Source organism: Phyllobates terribilis, unplaced genomic scaffold (genome assembly GCF_046119375.1).
Source record: "Phyllobates terribilis strain yellow unplaced genomic scaffold, ASM4611937v1 Scaffold_1__5_contigs__length_1240528914, whole genome shotgun sequence".
Taxonomy (NCBI): domain Eukaryota; kingdom Metazoa; phylum Chordata; class Amphibia; order Anura; family Dendrobatidae; genus Phyllobates; species Phyllobates terribilis.
In genome coordinates, this window is record NW_027362761.1 from 497231671 (window position 1) to 497251764 (window position 20094).

At 44.8% G+C, this 20094-nt stretch overlaps 1 protein-coding gene across 1 annotated transcript in view; it reads left to right on the top strand.

Moving 5' to 3' along the window:
• The window catches only part of SCAMP1 (secretory carrier membrane protein 1), a 39988-nt gene extending 25282 nt beyond the window's left edge, over window positions 1–14706 (top strand). Inside the window, exons 5-9 of the mRNA XM_073680172.1 lie at window positions 675–803; window positions 4291–4450; window positions 5785–5886; window positions 6913–7030; window positions 7311–14706. Of these exons, the coding sequence (XP_073536273.1) occupies window positions 675–803; window positions 4291–4450; window positions 5785–5886; window positions 6913–7030; window positions 7311–7475 (674 nt within the window). The 3' untranslated portion in view covers window positions 7476–14706. The remainder of the gene's footprint in view (window positions 1–674; window positions 804–4290; window positions 4451–5784; window positions 5887–6912; window positions 7031–7310) is intronic.
• Window positions 14707–20094: the final 5388 nt, after the last annotated feature.

The window sequence follows — 20094 nt, forward strand, 5'->3', positions numbered from 1 at the left end:
ATGTAGTGGCTGGTCACTGCAGGGAATCCTTGTCTTATCACCATTATCATCAATTCCAGTATGGCATAGACCCAGTAGGTATCTGGCATCTTTCTCTCTATTATCATAGGAGATGTGCTTGATACCTGTCAATCATGGACCCATCTTGGAAGGTATGTGGAGATAAGACGTAGCACGCTCTCCTCCCAATGTGAAAGTGATCGGTGCAGTAATGCCCAGTGACTCTCCACTACCACACTTGGCCAGTAACCAAAAGTGACACCATGTCCTCCCACCCCTAAAAAAAAAAAAGCCTTTCATGGTGCAGTTACTTTTGAAATGAGTTGCTATAAATGCAATTTAAGCTTTTCTCACCCTTAATCAGCATATTATATATATTTTGCTTTTATATTTGCTTCTCCATTATTTTTTTTTTACTCCTAGACCTGAAATTAATTTAGCAAACTAGCTTACACACCACATGGGTAGTTATAAGGTTAGCTGAGGGTAAGTCAGAGCAGTGATGCATCAGATAAAGTCTGTTCATTTCTTAGGTTCACCGTGTGATTGCACAAAGCTTCTAGTTTAGTCCATGGTTTGGATATCTGCTGTTTTCATGATCACGATAATCGCTTTGCCGCTTTCCTGAACATCAAATAACATCTTGTTTGTTCCCGTATCTTTTTATATTCCAGGAAGAAAGAACAATTGGCCTCCCCTACCGTCAAATTTTCCTGTTGGTCCTTGTTTTTACCAAGATTTCTCAGTGGATATTCCTGTGGAATTTCAGAAAACTGTAAAGATTATGTACTATCTATGGATGTGTAAGTGCCGTGTTCACATGATACGGACGCCCGCTAGCGTGTCTCCTACAAACAATAGACAATATGTCTTTCTAAAGTGGGACTCTGACTGAGGGCTCCCTGATACATTGTTATAAGCGAAATCACTCCTGTTAGTGGCAGCAGATCTGAAAATAGAGCAGCGCACCGAGGGGAATATCGGATACTATCGACTTCCAGATTAGGTAGAAAACACTTTGTTAGTCATTTCCTGCAGTTCCTTTTCATTTTGTAAACTCTAAGATATAGTAACGTACAGAACTTTCTCACATTACAATGTTCATTGGGGATTTGGCCAATGTATTTGGGTTATTCTACATGCAGATCCTTGAGGTTTCAAAATGCACATCCTTAGCAAAAGTCTTAAGACCCCTATACACATTAGATGGTGGGAACCAGGCATGTAGAGTCCATCCGTTCACCTTTTCTGCGTTGCACAAAGACACCGTGGTTGGAACCAAAGATCTCAAATTTAGACTCATCAGACCAAAGCACAGATTTCCACTGGTCTAATGTCCATTCCTTGTGTTCTTTAGCCCAAACGAGTCTCTTCTGCTTGTTGCCTGTCCTTAGCAGTGGTTTCCTAGCAGCTATTTTACCATGAAGGCCCGCTGCACAAAGTCTCCTCTTAACAGTTGTTGAAGAGATGTGTCTGCTGCTAGAACTCTGTGTGGCATTGACCTGGTCTCTAATCTGAGCTGCTGTTAACCTGCGATTTCTGAGGCTGGTGACTCGGATAAACTTATCCTCAGAAGCAGAGGTGACTCTTGGTCTTCCTTTCCTGGGGCGGTCCTCATGTGAGCCAGTTTCTTTGTAGTGCTTGATGGTTTTTGCAACTGCACTTGGGGACACTTTCAAAGTTTGCCCAATTTTTCGGACTGACAGAACTTCATTTCTTAAAGTAATGATGGCCACTCGTTTTTCTTTACTTAGCTGCTTTTTTCTTGCCATAATACAAATTCTAACAGTCTATTCAGTAGGACTATCAGCTGTGTATCCACCAGACTTCTGCACAACACAACTGATGGTCCCAACCCCATTTATAAGGCAAGAAATCCCACTTATTAAACCTGACAGGGCACACCTGTGACGTGAATGCCATTTCCGGTGCCTACCTCTTGAAGCTCATCAAGAGAATGCCAAGAGTGTGCAAAGCAGTCATCAAAGCAAAAGGTGGCTACTTTGAAGAACCTAGAATATAAGACATATTTTCAGTTGTTTCACACTTTTTTGTTAACTATATAATTCCACATGTGTTAATTCATAGTTTTGATGCCTTCAGTGTGAATGTACAATTTTCATAGTCATGAAAATACAGAAAAATCTTTAAATGAGAAGGTGTGTCCAAACTGTTGGTCTGTACTGTGTTTGTGTGTGTGTATGTATGTATGTATGTGTGTATATATATATATATATATATATATATATATATATATATATATATATATATATATTAATTTGAAGACCGCACCATTTAATCATTACTCACTAGTGGGTGCCAGGCCTCCAAACAGTCTGTCCAAACTGTTGCATATCAAAAAAAGTATATCAAAAGGCAGGACTCCAAATAATCTTTAGAAAAAAAATGGACTTTAATGAGCCCAAGAAGCAATGTTTCGGTTCACAGAACCTTTTTCAAGCCTTGGATATACTTTCTTATATATATATATATATATATATATATATATAATGTATATGTATGTATGTATGTGACGCGCCCCTGGGTCTGTGTCGCGCTGCGCTGCGCATGCGGGAGCTTACCCGGAGCCGGATCTGTGGAGGGTTGTAGTCTCGTGGCGGTGACCCGGTCCGTGCCCAGGGAGTCAAACTAGACGGCAGTCCATTAGTAGTAAATGGTTGATGACTACGCCACCCGTTGAGTGCAGCCAGGGGGCTGCTGCTGCAGGGCAGACCGCTGAGGCCGATGGTGGGATTGTGCAGCGTGATAGTATAACCCCCAACGGGAGGGGTATGGCCTCAGGGCAGCCGACGTGGATGATGGGGGTAGCAGGAACCACTCAGAGACGGTGCGGTGTAGTTCAGGGTCTTTACTGGTAACAACAAAAGACCCTCCCGGAGTACTTGCTAGCGGATGGGGCCTGGTCAGTCCTTGAGCAGATGGGATCTCCCCTGGCCAGGCGTAGTTGTAGGCCTCCCAAACTGACTGTACTCTTCTGGCTACCTTGCTAGGAGCTGATGTAAGTAGCCCACGTCCCTGAGTGTACCGTGTGGTGCTCACCCGTATGGCCGGTGACTCGGGGCCTTCTAATGGCTTCCGCTCCACGATGGCGGTGCTGGTCCCACGCGTGTGACCGTGCCTTCGGGCTTCTGGGCCAGAGGACCTGAAATCCCCTGCCTGACGGATTCTGCTGCTGGGTAGGAGTTAGTCCCCACAGCCTCGGACTCCGGGTCCGGTAAAAAGTCTTCTTAGTCAGGGCGAACTCTGCAGCTGCCAGCCCCTGACTCCTTGTGACTGCTGTTTCTTCCTATGCTGTCTCTACTTCTTCTCTTCTTCTACTCACTCACCCTGCCTCAGCCCCAGGTTTATATAGGGGAAGTTCTTCCCCTCCCAAGACTGGGCAGGAGGTGTGGCATGCACAGGATCCCTGACCAAAGGACCTCCCACCTGCTCTCAGACATAACATTACGTTACTGTGGCAACCAGACCCCTGGGGTGTCACATATGTATGTATATGTGTGTGTAAAATATATATATGTAATATATAGATAGAGGTGTGTGTGTATATATATATATGTATGTATGTTGGCTTGTATTACACGATACACCTGTGAATGAGGACTAGTGTCAGTTTGAGATGCGTAAGGTTCATATGTATCTACTTTAATGATTTTTTAGCTAAGTAAGCTTCAGAATAAAATTGTATTTTATATCTATACTGAAGATTTTTTCTACTCTGTGCTGGATACATTTTTTCCCCTTCCCCATTTTCCCTCCTCTCCTTTCTACTCCCCCACAATTGCCGGCCTTTTTGGGGGGTCCGTGCATTGTCTTCAGGTTGGACATTGCTGTCAGTGTAGGGGTAAGCTGGTTTTCCCCTTTGGTATGGCACATGGTGCTTTTGTATTTGAGGCACTTTTGAGCCATTCATAACATTTTATAGAGGAATCCTGATCGAACAGATGGTTTGCATAAAACTTTTTGCTGTTTCTGACGGTGCTGCCATTGCTGCATAGAAGTCGATTTTTGGACCTTTCAGTTGTGATTTAGTGATGGGCATATAAGAAAAAGGCCTTAATGGCATACTTGGATTTTGCACATCTTGAACTTTTGTCAATGATGCACAAAGTCTATTAAAAATAAATGTCTGACCCAAGTGGAGCATTAACTATTATTTTTTATTATTTATTATTATTGTACTAACCTTACAGCTTGATGCAAAATTTCATGACGCGTCCATGGCTGGAGTTTTTACCTTCCTGTTGTTGACTCTGCTCTTATTTCCCACAGTCCATACAGTCACCCTCTTTGTAAATATCTTTGGCTGTCTGGCGTGGTTCTGCATTGATACAAGTCGAGGCGTTGACTTTGGATTGGCCATCCTGTGGTTTTTGCTTTTCACACCATGCTCTTTTGTTTGCTGGTACAGACCACTGTATGGAGCCTTCAGGTAAGGGCACATTTTCACCTGCTTGTTAAAGGGGTTATCCAAGATAACAAAAATACTGCACACAGGCAACAATTAAAGGCGTTGTCCGGTCTTTTGATAAGTCTTCAGTAAGTCTGTGTGCAAGTAGGCTTCACCAGTATTGCCAGTGAGAGGGCAATTATGTGACTGCAAGTATGAGATTTGCAGACATGCAGTCACATGCCGACTAGACGTTCTCTGCATCTCTCAATTCACTTAAGACAAGCCAAGCACGTCTAGTCAGAATGTGACAAAATCGCATACTTGCAGCCACGTTACTGCCCGCTCTCTCCCCCTCAATACTTGTGAATCCTCGATGTTGCATGCTAGTCTTCTATATGCCTTGGTTGCAGATGTCACGTCCCAAAAGCCCCTTATGACTGCTTCTGACAATCACTGGCCAGTGATTGGCTTCAGTGGTCTCGAGGATTATACAGGCTGTGAGGTCTGAAACCAAGGCAATTCAGCCGGTAGCATTAGGGATGCAGATGTACAAAGTAAAATGGTGAGTACATTTATTCTACTTTTCATTTATTCACTATTTTATTTCAATCTTATTTATATAGTAACGTTTGTCGATACTTTTTTTCTTTCTCCAAGGTACGCTTTGGTATTTAAATTTGGAATGTCTGGGGAAAAAAAGCCTCAATTTTTCTCTAAACTTTTCTTGTAGACAGGCCTGTGCGTCTCCTGTGAACTCCTTTCCATAAATCAGTTGCTTCCTTTGTGTAAAGCCTGTGCTCAGCATTAGTAGATGATTTCCAGTTCTGCCCATACCGCAGACAGGCGGCACACTTCCTTCAAAGCGAAAACACATTTTTTTCTTGGCTTTGGGAACTGTATACATTTTCTTGCTTTATCACATGGCACAAATCCATGTATATAAAGCGTTAGATTCTGCATATATAGCAGAATAAATTCCATAACTGAGCAGTTTCTGGCTTGTTAATATGGGCTGGAAACTCTGCTAAGCTTAAAGTGCTTGTCCCTTTTATTGGATAGGAATATGCAAGCTGTGTGCTGAAATTCTGCCTCATCCTACGTCACCAATAGGCCGCCATATTAAAGGGGTTGTCCACTACTCTGACAACCTTTACGCAATTATTATATTATTGTGGTTGGATATTTCGCTCCATAGGACCAGAGCTAAAATCTGGCTTTGTATCTGGGCGGCTGACTCATGTACCGTAGAGGAGAATGCAGCCAGGGAGGGGACATCTCTCAGGAGTCTCACCTTCTCTTCTGTGCACTATTTGGAGTTGTTTTTCTCTTGATTTCTTGTTGCTCTGATCCTCACCTTGTGCTCGTCTTCACAGGAGCGACAGTTCCTTCAGGTTCTTCGTATTCTTCTTTGTGTACATCTGTCAGTTTGCTGTGCACGTTCTACAGGCGGCAGGGTTTAAAGGATGGGGAAACTGGTAAGTAACACACTATTGGCTATTTCTGATTCGCACAGATCATCAGTATGAGATTGAAGGGTCTGACACTCGAGACCTTCCATTAATCAACTGATATCGGCTCCAGCAGCTGAAAGATGTAAAAAGTCTATGCAGCCAAAACCGCACCTCTCCATATAGTGTCGAAAACTGCAACTCGGCAATAGGACCGGAGCTGCAATACTCGACAACGGACACTACACCATGTCCCAGCTCTGCTACCTGTGCTGAAAGCTGCTGATTGTGAGGGTGCCGAGTGCCGGACCACCACCAGTCTAATACTGATGACTTATTCGGTGTAATGTCATCAAATTCATAATGGACAATGCAATAATGGAAAAATCTCAAATGCAGAAAACATTTTAGTGCTTTTTCTTATGTTTATGGTGCAAAGTGTACAGATACCTAGTATTGGCCATTGACCTGTGTAAGATTAAAGGGGATTAAAACAAATGTGCCTAAGAGGCAGATAGTTGCTACTTACCTGCCTGTTGTTCTCGGTGCCGTTCTCTGCCGGCACAGAGCGGTCACAGACTTCCGCTAACGTCACGTCAACAGAGCGGCAATTTCTCTTCCTGTTGACAGGGCGGGACGATTCGTGTCCTAATTGAGGGAAGCCGGCTGTCAATCAGCATATGACACCAGTAGTCCCGCCCTGTCAACAGGAAGAGAAACCGCTGCTCTGTTGACAGGGAAGAGCTTAAACTCTGGCAGGAGCGGTCAATGACCAGCGCCGGGTACAACAGGCAGGTAGATGCCACTGTTAGTAACTACCTGCCTGTTGCTGCTTTAGGCAAAAAAATGTTAAAGTCCCGAATATCACCTTTAATACTTTAATCACTTGGGGAGAATTGCAGTAAATTGTATTCTTAATGGGCATATTCACTTCTCTATTCATCTGACATGCCATGTTAGTGAGCAGATCAATAACCTACAATACAGCAGTGTCCTTTCTGGTGGGCGTAATGTGACGACTAGCGGCCTAATCAGCCATGTTGTGTTTTGCAGCGGTTGGATTTCTGCACTAACTGCTCTCAATGAGAATATTCCCGTGGGGATCATGATGATTCTGATTGCTGCCCTTTTCACAGGTTCTGCAGTAGTATCACTAGCGATGTTTAAAAAGGTAAGATGTGGAAATGGTAATATTATAATATATTATTATGTAATAAGACCTAATATTATGTTTTGCTACAACTCAATTACTTCTAGATCCTGCCAAGTCCTGTCAGCAGGTTTGCTTATTTCTTCTGTATGAATATTAAGTTATCAGGCAGAATTTCCCTTTGACCGTTGCGTAGTAAGAACCCAAGAACACACTTACCCGGCGCAGTCTGTTTATGTGCTTATTTTCTGAATCTACTTGTATAGAGTAATTTCCTTATTTTGACCCTTGTGTCTTCCAGGTGCATGGACTGTACCGGACTACGGGTGCCAGCTTTGAGAAGGCCCAGCAAGAGTTTGCTACAGGCGTGATGTCTAACAAAACTGTGCAGACTGCTGCAGCCAACGCAGCCTCGACAGCTGCCAGCAGCGCTGCCCAGAATGCCTTCAAGGGTAACCAGATGTGAAGGCTCCCGCTGAAGGCTGCCGTTACCACCGTCATCTCTCTTCAGTCACGCTCTTTTCCTCCAGCCGTGTTTGCAACACCCACTAAAGACTTTAAATTGCACTTGCCATGTGTATCTGTTACATTTTAGCCCACGCTGTGCCAGGAATAAAAAACCCAAAAAGGTTCTCCAGGCACGTTATGGGTCTATTGGTTGTGCATGGTGAAAATAATGATGCTGTTACTGGATCTCTTGTACACTCCCGTCCCCTCATCCAGCCCTTCCTGTCCCCGAGCTCTGAAGTCTCCCACCCAAACCCCGTCTAGATAAGTGGTGGGTAATGTAGTGTGAGTAACTAGATTGCAGTCATCTTCAGGTCCTGAGTGCAGAAGGTATTTGCTAACTCTTAATGCACATTTTTAGGTATTTTACACTTTTCGTTGGTTCTTAGTCTCTTAAGTATAAAACACAGGATTAATCTCAGTCTGTAGAAGCACTCGCTCGGGTAGTAGTCGGCCGGTGATGACCATCCATACCTGCACATAGTAAGTAGTTAGTGTCCTGTTTTTTTTTATGTGTATTTTTACGGACAAAGCACAAATGGTACCGTTTTCTGATATAGTCCATAGATGTGAAGCTGAAAGGGTGTTTTAACCCTTTATTCCTGGGGTGATGTTTAATCAGTGCGTACCTCCGCAGGATTGGTGTGTACGTTGCATGGTCTGTGGTTGAGGCAAGCCATTAGGGCTGAGGAGAAGAAGGGTGCTATATCAGTGTTTGTGCTGGCTTTCTTCATAGCCTTTGTGTGTTTGTGAGGTCTCATCTCTATTTTGCTGTTTTGTTATTTAATGCAGTGCATTGTTCTTTTGCTTGGATTTTTTTAAGTAACTTCTAGTAGAAGTCCATTTTTCCTCCTTTTTACATATAGAAACCGTCTTTACTGGCAGCCGAGACTGTTTCTGATTGTACAATTCCTGTATTAGCCATCTGGACCCGCCTGGCAGCCTGATGCTGTTGTCAGACTTTCTGGATTCCCGTGTCAGCAGGCTGTGCACATTAAGCCTCTTTTAATCACATTAGGCTTTTTTTTTCCTTTTTAGTTGTTGTGTAATAATGCACAGAATATTATAAACACTAAAGGTTGCTCAACCCACCGATAACAGCGGGATTAGCCGAAGATCCGATGTGTATAGATTCATAGTTCTTAAGGTTGAAGGTAGACCTAAGTCAGTCTAATACAACCTATAATCTAACATGTTATCCAGAGGAAGGCAAAAACCCCATGGGGCAGACACTAATAGCTCCATATAGGGGAAAAATTCCTTCCCGACTCCACATATGGCAATCAGACTAGTTCCCTGGATCAACGTCCCATCACAGAATCTAGTGTCCATAACCTGTAATTTTATATTCTTCAGGATAGGCTTCCAGGCTTCCTTGAATTTTAGTAGTGAATTTACCATTACAACATCAATGAATGGGATTTTTCCCCTACAGATGATATCGGGGAAGGTGAGGATCAGGCAGTCTACATTTAAACACCCTAATTCTTTTCTCCTCTAGGAGAAAGCCACCACCAGAGGGGTCTGTCAGCGACTTTTACCTGCTCTCCCCATTGGAAACATTAACGCCCTTCCAAGCCAAATGATCATTTATATGGGAGAAGTTGAGAGAGATAGCGGTCACATGTGTATGTGCAGTGTTAGACTTGTATCCTGGGTAAAGGGGGCTTCCAATGAATGACTAATCTGACATATCAGTGTGCAGGCCCAGTCTTCAGCTGAAAGAGCAGATATGGTAGGAAAACTTACAAATGCAGATATTTCCAGGCAAGAATACTTGGAACCCATGGGACAAGGTACAGCCGTCCTCACCAACGTTAGGTCTTTTTGTCAGTAAACTCCTTTCTGAGCTGAATGGCTGTGCCCAAGCTGGTCTTAGAATCAGGAGAACGTAACGTAATGGCTGTGCCTAAAGCTGGACATAGAATTAGGAGAACATAATGGCTGTGCCTAAAGCTGGTCATAGAATTAGGAGAACATAATGGCTGTGCCTAAAGCTGGTCATAGAATTAGGAGAACATAATGGCTGTGCCTAAAGCTGGTCATAGAATTAGGAGAACATAATGGCTGTGCCTAAAGCTGGTCAGAGAATGAGGAGAATGTAATGGCTGTGCCTAGAGCTGGACATAGAATTAGGAGAACATAATGGCTGTGCCTAAAGCTGGTCATAGAATTAGGAGAACATAATGGCTGTGCCTAAAGCTGGTCAGAGAATTAAGAGAACGTAATGGCTGTGCCTAAAGCTGGTCAGAGAATGAGGAGAATGTAATGGCTGTGCCTAGAGCTGGTCATAGAATGAGGAGAATGTAATGGCTGTGCCTAGAGCTGGTCATAGAATGAGGAGAACATAATGGCTGTGCCTAGAGCTGGTCATAGAATGAGGAGAATGTAATGGCTGTGCCTAGAGCTGGTCAGAGAATAAGGAGAATGTAATGGCTGTGCCTAGAGCTGGTCAGAGAATGAGGAGAACGTAATGGCTGTGCCTAGAGCTGGTCAGAGAATGAGGAGAACGTAATGGCTGTGCCTAGAGCTGGTCAGAGAATGAGGAGAACGTAATGGCTGTGCCTAGAGCTGGTCAGAGAATGAGGAGAATGTAATGGCTGTGCCTAGAGCTGGTCAGAGAATGAGGAGAACGTAATGGCTGTGCCTAGAGCTGGTCATAGAATTAGGAGAACGTAATGGCTGTGCCTAAAGCTGGTCAGAGAATGAGGAGAACGTAATGGCTGTGCCTAAAGCTGGTCGGAGAATGAGGAGAACGTAATGGCTGTGCCTAGAGCTGGTCGGAGAATGAGGAGAACGTAATGGCTGTGCCTAGAGCTGGTCGGAGAATGAGGAGAACGTAATGGCTGTGCCTAGAGCTGGTCAGAGAATGAGGAGAACGTAATGGCTGTGCCTAGAGCTGGTCAGAGAATGAGGAGAATGTAATGGCTGTGCCTAGAGCTGGTCAGAGAATGAGGAGAATGTAATGGCTGTGCCTAGAGCTGGTCAGAGAATGAGGAGAATGTAATGGCTGTGCCTAGAGCTGGTCAGAGAATTAGGAGAACGTAATGGCTGTGCCTAAAACTGGTCAGAGAATGAGGAGAACGTAATGGCTGTGCCTAAAGCTGGTCAGAGAATGAGGAGAACGTAATGGCTGTGCCTAAAGCTGGTCATAGATTTAGGAGAACGTAAAGATGAGGGTTTGTACTGTCCAGATTCCCCTGGTACCATGCAAGTTTGGCTACCATACATGAGGCTGAGTAATGGCTCACTGGGAGATGAGCATTGCCAGCGGTGTCTGCCAACCTATGTATACCGGGAAAGCAAAGTCATCCGGCCGGAATATAAATGTCCATGGCCGCCCTTGGGGAAAAGACACTACATTCTTGATGGGACCCACAAAATGTAAAGCTGAGCTTTAGATTCAGGCAGTTCCTTCCTTTATAGAAGGAGATGGGTATAATCTAAGGATAGGGTTATCCTCAACACTACATTGTATTCTTTACAGTGATATGTATAGATCCAACATCTATAACTGAATTTCCAGTATGTGATGATACAGGTATCATTTAGCTTGGAGTTCGGTCCTGTTAAGTCTTGGCTGCAGCCTTTTGTATTATATATGGGCAGTGCCAGGAATAAAGATGGGGAACATACAGATCTAGTGCTAGAAGTTCTAGATGATGATGGTGCTGGCCATTACATGTGTGGAGTGTATTGTTTGCGTTGAGGGCTGCACCTTGGTATATACAGTATATATTGTGTGAATAGCTGCCGTGTACATTTAGGGGCGGATGCCTGATAGGCTCTGGATCACTGAATCTAATACAGTTCTGGCCATTTATAAAACACTAGATAATGTTACTCTTGGGGCTGGCGTCCCTTATCATGTACGTTCCCTGGGCTGTATACTGCAGGAGGAATGCATTATTCCATCCCATGTCATCAGTATAAATCCGTCATGTTGCAGAGGTAGGGCTCACACACCGTGTATTCAGGATAGACCCTGTGATGACGAATGCATGAAATGTTATGAAGCTACATTTTTATTTTTTTTTTTTCCAGTTTTGTAACAACCCACAGACATGGTCATAAGATTTTTCCAGGTCATTGCAAACCCATTAACCAACTATGCAAAGTATGCGCAACGATGTAGGATAAAAGTGTGCACTCTGCGATAACTCTGGTGCAGTCGCATGCTCTTCATTATAAGCTTGAATTTCATTAGCTTTATCCCCAAATTCAAAGGATCCCCAGAGGAGTGCTATTGGTAGCATTTAATGGGCATTGCGCTGTCATATGTCGTAATCCTCATTCGAGTCGCCAAAGGGAAATGTGAACCTCAATAAAGGGAAAGTCTGAGCAAAAGCTGCAAATTCACCTCATTAAAGGGGTATCCTATCCCAATATGTAGTAGGTGTAATATTAATATTAGCGAATACCTCCAATTAGAAATGTAATATATTTCTTCAGATTCTCTATGTCTCTTACCTTATGTACAGGACATTGCAGTAGCTTAGGTATCCATGATTATGACCACTCACATAGTGACAGACAGTTCTTAGTGGTAACCATGGATACATAAGCTACTGTAGTGCCCTGCACATGAGGTAATCGCCATAGCGAATCTGAAGAACTATACTACATTTCTATTTGGAGATATTTGCTAATATTATCATTATGACACCTACTACATATTGGAATAGGATCGTGGAAATGGGAATACTCTTTTTAAGTTCCATTTCCAATTTACCCAATAGTTCACAGATCTAAGGAGCGCTTTTTATGAGGTCTATAAAAGTCCCAGATGTCCAGGGACTTTGATTTCACTTTGCTCAATAGTTTTAGCTCCGTTCAACTTGTGAATGTGAATAGTATTGGTCCCTGGGTCGGTTACTACAAAATCCCCAAAACTGCGCTGGCCGTGCGGGTACTGCTGGGTGACTTGCTTTATATTCTGTCTGAATTATACCTATCTATTCATTACAATCTTATTAAACTGATCTGCTTTGTAACACGTCGGTTCGGCTTCAGCCGACCATAGATATTAGATGATTGCCCCATATACTTTAGACTTGGGTTAGTCTGACCTGCTGATTCTGTCTGGATCGGCCGACCAGTTTTTATGTATGAGATGTTTGTCTGACGTTCCCTCACACCGTCAGGAGGAAAAAGTAATAAGGAATCTTAAATTTCCACATACCAATATTTTGTTCTCAAGGGAGCAATTCTCAGATGTCATTAAATTCCTGTTCACACAAGCAGACCGCGCTTAATGATGCGCACTCAACGATCTGTAATGGATCACTCAGTATACATAGCTTGCCATTGTTCCTGGCAGTGTAAGTCCTGTTTACACTGCACTATGTGCTGCCAAGAACCATGATATTTTGTGCAGCACAAAAGATCATTTCACACATCAAGTGGCAGCCTGTTTACGCTGAAAGTTGACAGTGAGTGAGCTTTCCTAGGAATGCTCGATAATCTTGCAGTATAAATGGTACCTAACCCTAACTTTGTTGCCTTCTCTATTGTCCGTCTAGTTAAAGGGGTATGACAAATGTCTGGTAGCCTTGAGTCCTCGTGTTGGGACCCACATCTATAATGAGAGCAGGTCTCCGCCGCTTCCCCCTGAGACTGGGCTGCCCATGCAGGTCTCTTTATTAATTTGTGTGAGAATCCAAGAAATTGCCAAGCAAATGTATTGGAAATTGGACAATCCTTTTTAAATTGTCTAATCTGTCTTAATCTATAACTAGCTAGTGTGTTTTGGAGTTTGTACTCTCGTGTGATGGCAGATATAACTATAATTTTGTTCTCCGCAGAGAAACTAAACTGTATGGCCAGCTATAGCCTTTCCTTTCTTTCTGTGACCGGCTGTATTGTCCCGCCACCGGGTACTAATCCACTCTGCAGCCAGACGCCCTCACAAGTAATAGAATAGGGTTTTTCTCTGTATTCTATTCTTCTAGATGGAAATCCCAGACATTATAATTGTAGATCATTGGCTCATTGTAGATTGACAAATGTTGCAAAAAATGATAAAAACGTACAATTTCCCTTTTAATGACATGTTGTATGGGATTATCCCTTGCTTAACTCTTACAACACATTAGATATGTCCTAAAATTCCACCACTTTAATGGAACTTGAATGGTTCTTCATGGTAACAGAAGGCAAAGAGCCCATGCATTGAAGGTAATGCTGCAACTATGTTGTGTCATAAAAGTTAATTATGGGACGCCCCTATATTGCGGCAAATGCACAATGTCGTGGGCTGATGTAATAACAGATTAAAGATGAAGAAAAAAAAGATTTGACGAACTCTGGTCTGGGGTCCTGAGCAGAGCAGTGTTGGCTTCTGTGCCCGCAATCCTCTGCCACTTACTAGGCCCCCACCATTTCACACCATCACGCCCAGGATGCCAGGTAGAGGATTGCTGGAGCCTAAGTTTGCACTCCCTTTATCTAACCAAACTGGATTTCGGACCAGGGTAACTGGATTTTTTTTTGCTCACGTCTAGATTGAATGTGATTTTATGATGTTAGATTTGGCTACGTGGCTAAAATGAATATGACTGTTCAGTTTTGTGTCATCTGCTGTGGTCTTTCCATTAACGCATGATCATCTAGATATGTCTGAGGCTCACTTCTTGAGATGACATCTTAGACCTTTCCACCTAATCCTACGTTCTGCGATCCACATCTGACAGGTAGAATCAATGACGCATTATTTACATTGGAAGATTTTGTTTTCTGCACTGAATGTTTTCATTCCCCCATGTGTTTTACAGCGGCCCCCCTGGTTGCACACAGCAGCGGTCTCCACCTAGAAAATAGAGCCAATGTTTCTGAGCCGCTAACCATCACTACCCTGAGAACCAGTGACCCCGACGCATTGGTTATGTAGCGGAGACGGCTGCTGTGGGGCAAATGACGGGTGGCCTGTAATCGACACGATCCAATCTAAACACTGGAATGTCAGCGCCCTCCAATATTTCTGTATTGTAAAGCTTGGATTTTATTTATCTGAAGGATGTTTGTATATTTTGTAAATGACTAATATTTCGCTCCCATCACAGTTAAATAAACCATTGCCCTGTACAAACCTCCGCGCTCCCACTCTGTGTTGCATGTCTGAGTAGTTCAGATGTTTTGTATATTTATTGTATTAACACAGAGTGTCATAGAATAAAAGTAATATTTACCAACTGGTGTCCTGGCATGTCTACAGGAGAGCCGCACCACCATCCTCCTCGGGGTATCCAAGGGTGTGCGTAGATCAATGGAAAATTCATCCCTATAATGAGGACCTGACCGCCCTCCTGACATGTCTGTCTCTATCTAGGACATAACTATGCTTAGGCCATGACTTCTTAACCTTTGTGTTGTGATGTTCCTCTGGGAAATGTATGACTAAAATGTCTGGGGAATTGTTAATATTTACTAAGACATGTAACCAGAGCTGATGTGATGTGATGTGAGCTTTAACATCATAAGGGGTTGTCAATTGGAATAGTCAGCCTTATACAGTGAGTAAAAAAAGTATTTGATACACTGACGATTTTTCAAGTTTTCCCACCTTCAAAGAATGGAGAGGTCTGTAATTTTTATCGTAGGTACACTTCACCTGTGAGAGACAGAATCTAAAAAGAAAAACCAAAAAATCACATTGTATTATTTTTACATAATTAAATTGGATTTTATTGCATGAAATAAGTATCTGATCACCTACCAACCAGCAAGAATTCTGTCTCTCACAGACCTGTTAGTTTTTCTTTAAGATGCCCTCCTACTCTGCACTCATTACATGTATTAATTGCACCTGTTTGAACTCATTGCATGTGTAAAAGACACCTGTCCACACAATCAATCACAGTCCAACCTCTCCACCATGCCCAAGACCAAATAGCTGTCTAAGGACACCAGGGACAAAATTGTAGACCTGCACAAGGCTGGGATGGGCTACAGAATAATAGGCAAGCAGCTTGGTGAGAACCAAGGCAACACGTATTGGCACAATTATTAGAAAATGGAAGAAACACAAGATGACTGTCAATCTTCCTTGGTCTGGTGCTTCATGCAAGATCTTGCCTGGTGGAGTAAGGATGATTCTGAGAAAGGTCAGGAATCAGCCCAGAACTACATGGGAGAACCTGGTCAATGACCTGAATAGAGCTGGGACCACAGTCTCAAACATTACCGTTAGTAACACACTATGCCATCATGGATTAAAATCCTGCAGGGCACGCAAGGTTCCCCTGCTCACGCCAGCACATGTCCAGGCCTGTTTGAAGTTTGAGAATGACCATCTGGACGATCCAGAGGAGGCATGGGAGAAAGTCCTGTGGTCAGAGGAGCCTAAAATAGAACTTTTTGGTATCAGCTCCAGTCACCATGTTTGGAGGAAGAAGGAGGATGAGTACAACCCCAAGAACACCGTTTCAACCGTGAAGCATGGTGGGTGAAACCTCATACTTTGGGGATGCAAGGGGACAAGACTACTGCACCGTATTGAAGGGAGGATGGATGGGGTCATGTATCTCGATATTTTGGCCAACAACATCCTTCCCTCAGTAAGAGCATTGAAGATGGTTGTGGCTGGGTCTTCCAGCATCACAATGACCCAAAACACACAGCCAGTAGTGTTGAGCGAGCGTGCATTGTGAACCCTTTCAGCAAGCATGCTCGGGTGCTCGCCGAGTATTTGCAGCGTGCTCGGCATCTGTTAGAGTCGCCGCGGCGGTGGCGTCATGTGTCATGGCTGTTAGCTGTGACACGTGCAGGTATTTCCTACCAAACGAGTGGAGCAATCAGAAGAAAAATAAAATAAGAATGTGCAACACTTCTGTGTTTCTCACCCATTCCTGGTTTACAATAATTGTGTAAAATACTAACAAATTACTGAACGTGTGAACCTGGCTCAATACTTGTCCTGTGGACAGATTCTCCCACCTGAGCTGTAGATCTCTACAGCTCCTCAAGATTGACCATGGGCTTCTTGGTTGCTTCTTTAATAAGTGCTGTCATTGCTTGGGGATGTCAGTCTAGGTGGGTGGTCATGTTTTGGTAAATTTGCAGTTGAACCATACTCCTTCAATTTTTGAATGATTGATTAAGCAGGGCTCCGTGACATGTTCAGAGCTTGGGCTAAATTTTCTCTAATAACCCCCCACGACAGCACACAGGAGGATGTAACCCCACCCTAATAGGGACAGGAAATACGAAGAGGTTTAAATAGCCCCTCCCACATCCTACAGTGTTATTTCCTGTCCCTATCAGGGATGAAGAGGTCATCCCCAGTGTGCTGGGCCGGCAACAGGCACTTGGGGAAAGCTACTAGCCGGGTTGCAGAGGATCGAGCGGTCTTTACCTCTCCTCCTCAGGACGCTGCTCCCGTCTCCTCCGGTATCGGGACCCCCTCCTGCAGTCCGCGCTCTCGGGCAAGGTCTGCAGGATCTTCTGACCGGAGGCCTCTCTGAGCTCTCCGGTCCATCTCCTCTTCCTCTCCCCCTCTGGATGCGTGGGCGATGCCGGCTCCCGGATGTGGAGCGCACGCTGCGGCGCCGGAAGTGACGTCGGATGCCGGGCGGTGAATGATGACGTCACTGCCGGCAGTTGCGTTCCACTGTGAACCGCATCAAAAAACTATGGGTTGAGAAGAGCGGAATGCCGCTGGTGATCAGAAATCTTCACCTGGACACCGGGGGAGGAGCCCTCTAAACAGAGGGAGGCGCTGGTCCGGTCGCCCATAAAAGGAGCCCTGGACAGGAAGACCTCTAGAGGTAGGACAAAACCATGTCTGTTGAAGCTTCTCGCTCTGTATCTGTAGAGCCCAGCTCCTGTCCGGTCCCAGTAAGTATGGCACTGGTAGTCCATCTCCCAGATGCAGGAAATAGTCATTATAGCTCCCCTCCCCTTCTCCCCTCTCTTGTAGGGGGACAAGGAACCTGCATCTGGAGAAAAAGTTAAACCGTCACGCAGATGTCCCATCTGTACAAAAAAACTATCTTCCTCCCATAGACAGCCCCTATGCAAGGACTGTACGGAGAAGATTATCAGGCAGGAACAACCTTCCTTTAACGGAGGAGATAAAGGGGATTGTACGCTAGGAGATCAAATCCTCCTTAAGCCCCCGTCTCACATAGCGAGATCGCTAGCGAGATCGCTGCTGAGTCATGGTTTTGGTGACTCACCAGGGACCTCACCAGCGATGTCGCTATGTGTGACACTTTGCAACGATCAGGCCCCTGCTGTGAGGTCGCTGATCGCTGCAAAGTGTCCTGGACCATTTTTTGGTCGTTGGCCTCCCGCTGGCCAGCACACATCGCTGTGTGTGACCAGCGGGACCAACGATCTGGCTGGTAACCATGGTAAATATCGGGTTACTAGGGGCACGCGTGCACTTAGTAACCCGCTGCTTACCATGGATACCACTCTGCTACGGTGTGCGGAGGCTCACGCGCACCGTAGCAGAGTGGTATCCATGGTAAACAGCGGGTTACTAGGGGCACACGCGCACTTAGTAACCCGATGTTTACCATAGTTACCAGCCTGCTCCTGCTTAAGCAGCAGGCTGGTAACGGGAGCAGGACATCGTGGAACGATTCTTTCCACGATATCGCTGCTCCCCTGATCGCTGGTGAGCCTGCCTGTTTGACAGCTCACCAGCGATGTATTAGCGATGCAGCAACGATCCCTGACAGGTCGTATCGTTGTCGGGATCGCTGCTTCATCGCTTAGTGTGACGGAGCCTTTAGACTCGGTCACTCTCCCTATGCCCTCACCTAGTCAGGGTTCTACATCTACTCCCTCAGCTGCCAAAAAGAGGAAGATTAGCCCGCCAGAGGGAGGGGAGGAAGACTCTCAAGAGGAGATGTATATCTCGGAAGATCTTCCAGAGGAAGGTGAACTAAAGGCCCCGTCACACTAAGCGATGCAGCAGCGATCCCGACAACGATACGACCTGTCAGGGATCGTTGCTGCATCGACCTGTCAGGGATCGTTGCAAAGTGTCACACATAGCGACATCGCTGGTGAGGTCGCTGGTGAGTCACCAAAACCGTGACACAGCAGCGATCTCGCTAGCGATATCGCTTAGTGTGACGGGGCCTTTAGTCCAATCTCTGATAACTCCCAACGAGAGAGATATTATTTTCCATCAGATAGTTTGGAGGAACTCCTCATGGCAGTAAGGAGAACTATGGAGGTCGAGGAAGAAAAAGTGCCCCAAACAGTACAGGATCAGATGGCTGGGGGGCTACGTTCCAGGAAAAAATTGGTGTTCCCTATACACCAGAGTATTAGGGATTTGGTCTTAGAGGAGTGGGAATCTCCAGAAAAGAGATTAAATACCCCTACAGAGTTAAGGGATAGATTTCCTGTGGATAATGACACAGCAGAATGCTGGTCTGAAATCCCAAGAGTGGATATCCAAATTGCATGAGTAGCAAAGAAAACCACACTGCCCTTTGAAGATTCCTCTCAATTAAAAGACCCCTTGGAATGCAAAATGGAGGGGCTACTGAGGAAATCCTGGGAGACCTCGGCAGCACTATTAAGCACCAATGCAGTCTCTACGGGCGTAGCTCGATCAATGGCTCGTTGGCTAGATCAACTAGAGGAACACCTAGTTTCAGGCACCCCCAGAGAAGACATCTTGACATCCCTACCACTTCTACAGAAGGCTACGGGGTTTTTAGCAGACGCCTCTGCAGAATCCGTGAGAGTGGCGGCAAGAGCATCTGGGCTATCAAACTCTGTAAGAAGGGCCCTATGGTTGAAATCCTGGAACAGCGACGTGGCATCAAAAATGAAGTTGTGTTCCATCCCCTTTAAGGGGAAATACATGTTCGGGCCAGCCCTAGATGATCTTCTAGAGAAGGCCTCAGACAAGAAGGCCCTCCCGGAACCTAGGAATGTGAGGAAGAGGTCTTTTCGTCCCTCCCAAGAGCAGACCCCTCAATATAGGGGTAAAGGCAAAACAGGACGATGGAGCTACCCAAAAGGTAGAGGAGGCAAAAATCTTTTTCTCTCCCAAAACCAACGTCAGAACAGACCATGACGTCAGGACAGTTGGGGGCCGCATCTTGAATTTTCTCCCTCAGTGGAAAGAAATCTGCTCAGACCCATGGGTCCTGAGGGTTGTCGAGTTCGGAGTAAAAATAAATTTCTCCTCCTATCCTCCAGAGAGGATAAGGATAACACTGCTCTCCTCTAAGAGTTGTCAGGCCACCCTGATATCCGGTCTTACAGACCTATTGTCCTCAGGGGTGATATCCCTGGATCCTACAAGAGAGATAGGCACAGGAAATTATTCCAGCCTCTTCCTAATAAAAAAAAAACAAATGGCTCACACCGAGTTATAATCAATCTAAGGCCACTGAATCAGTATATCCACTACCAACGATTCAAGATGGAATCCATCAGGTCGACGGTCCCTCTGATAGGACCGGACCATGTCATGGCCACAATCGACCTCCAGGATGCATATTACCACATCCCTATACATTCACTTCACAGGAGCTTCCTAAGATTCACAGTGGCTCAAGGGGATCAAATAGTCCACTATCAATTCAATGTTCTCCCATTTGGAATTT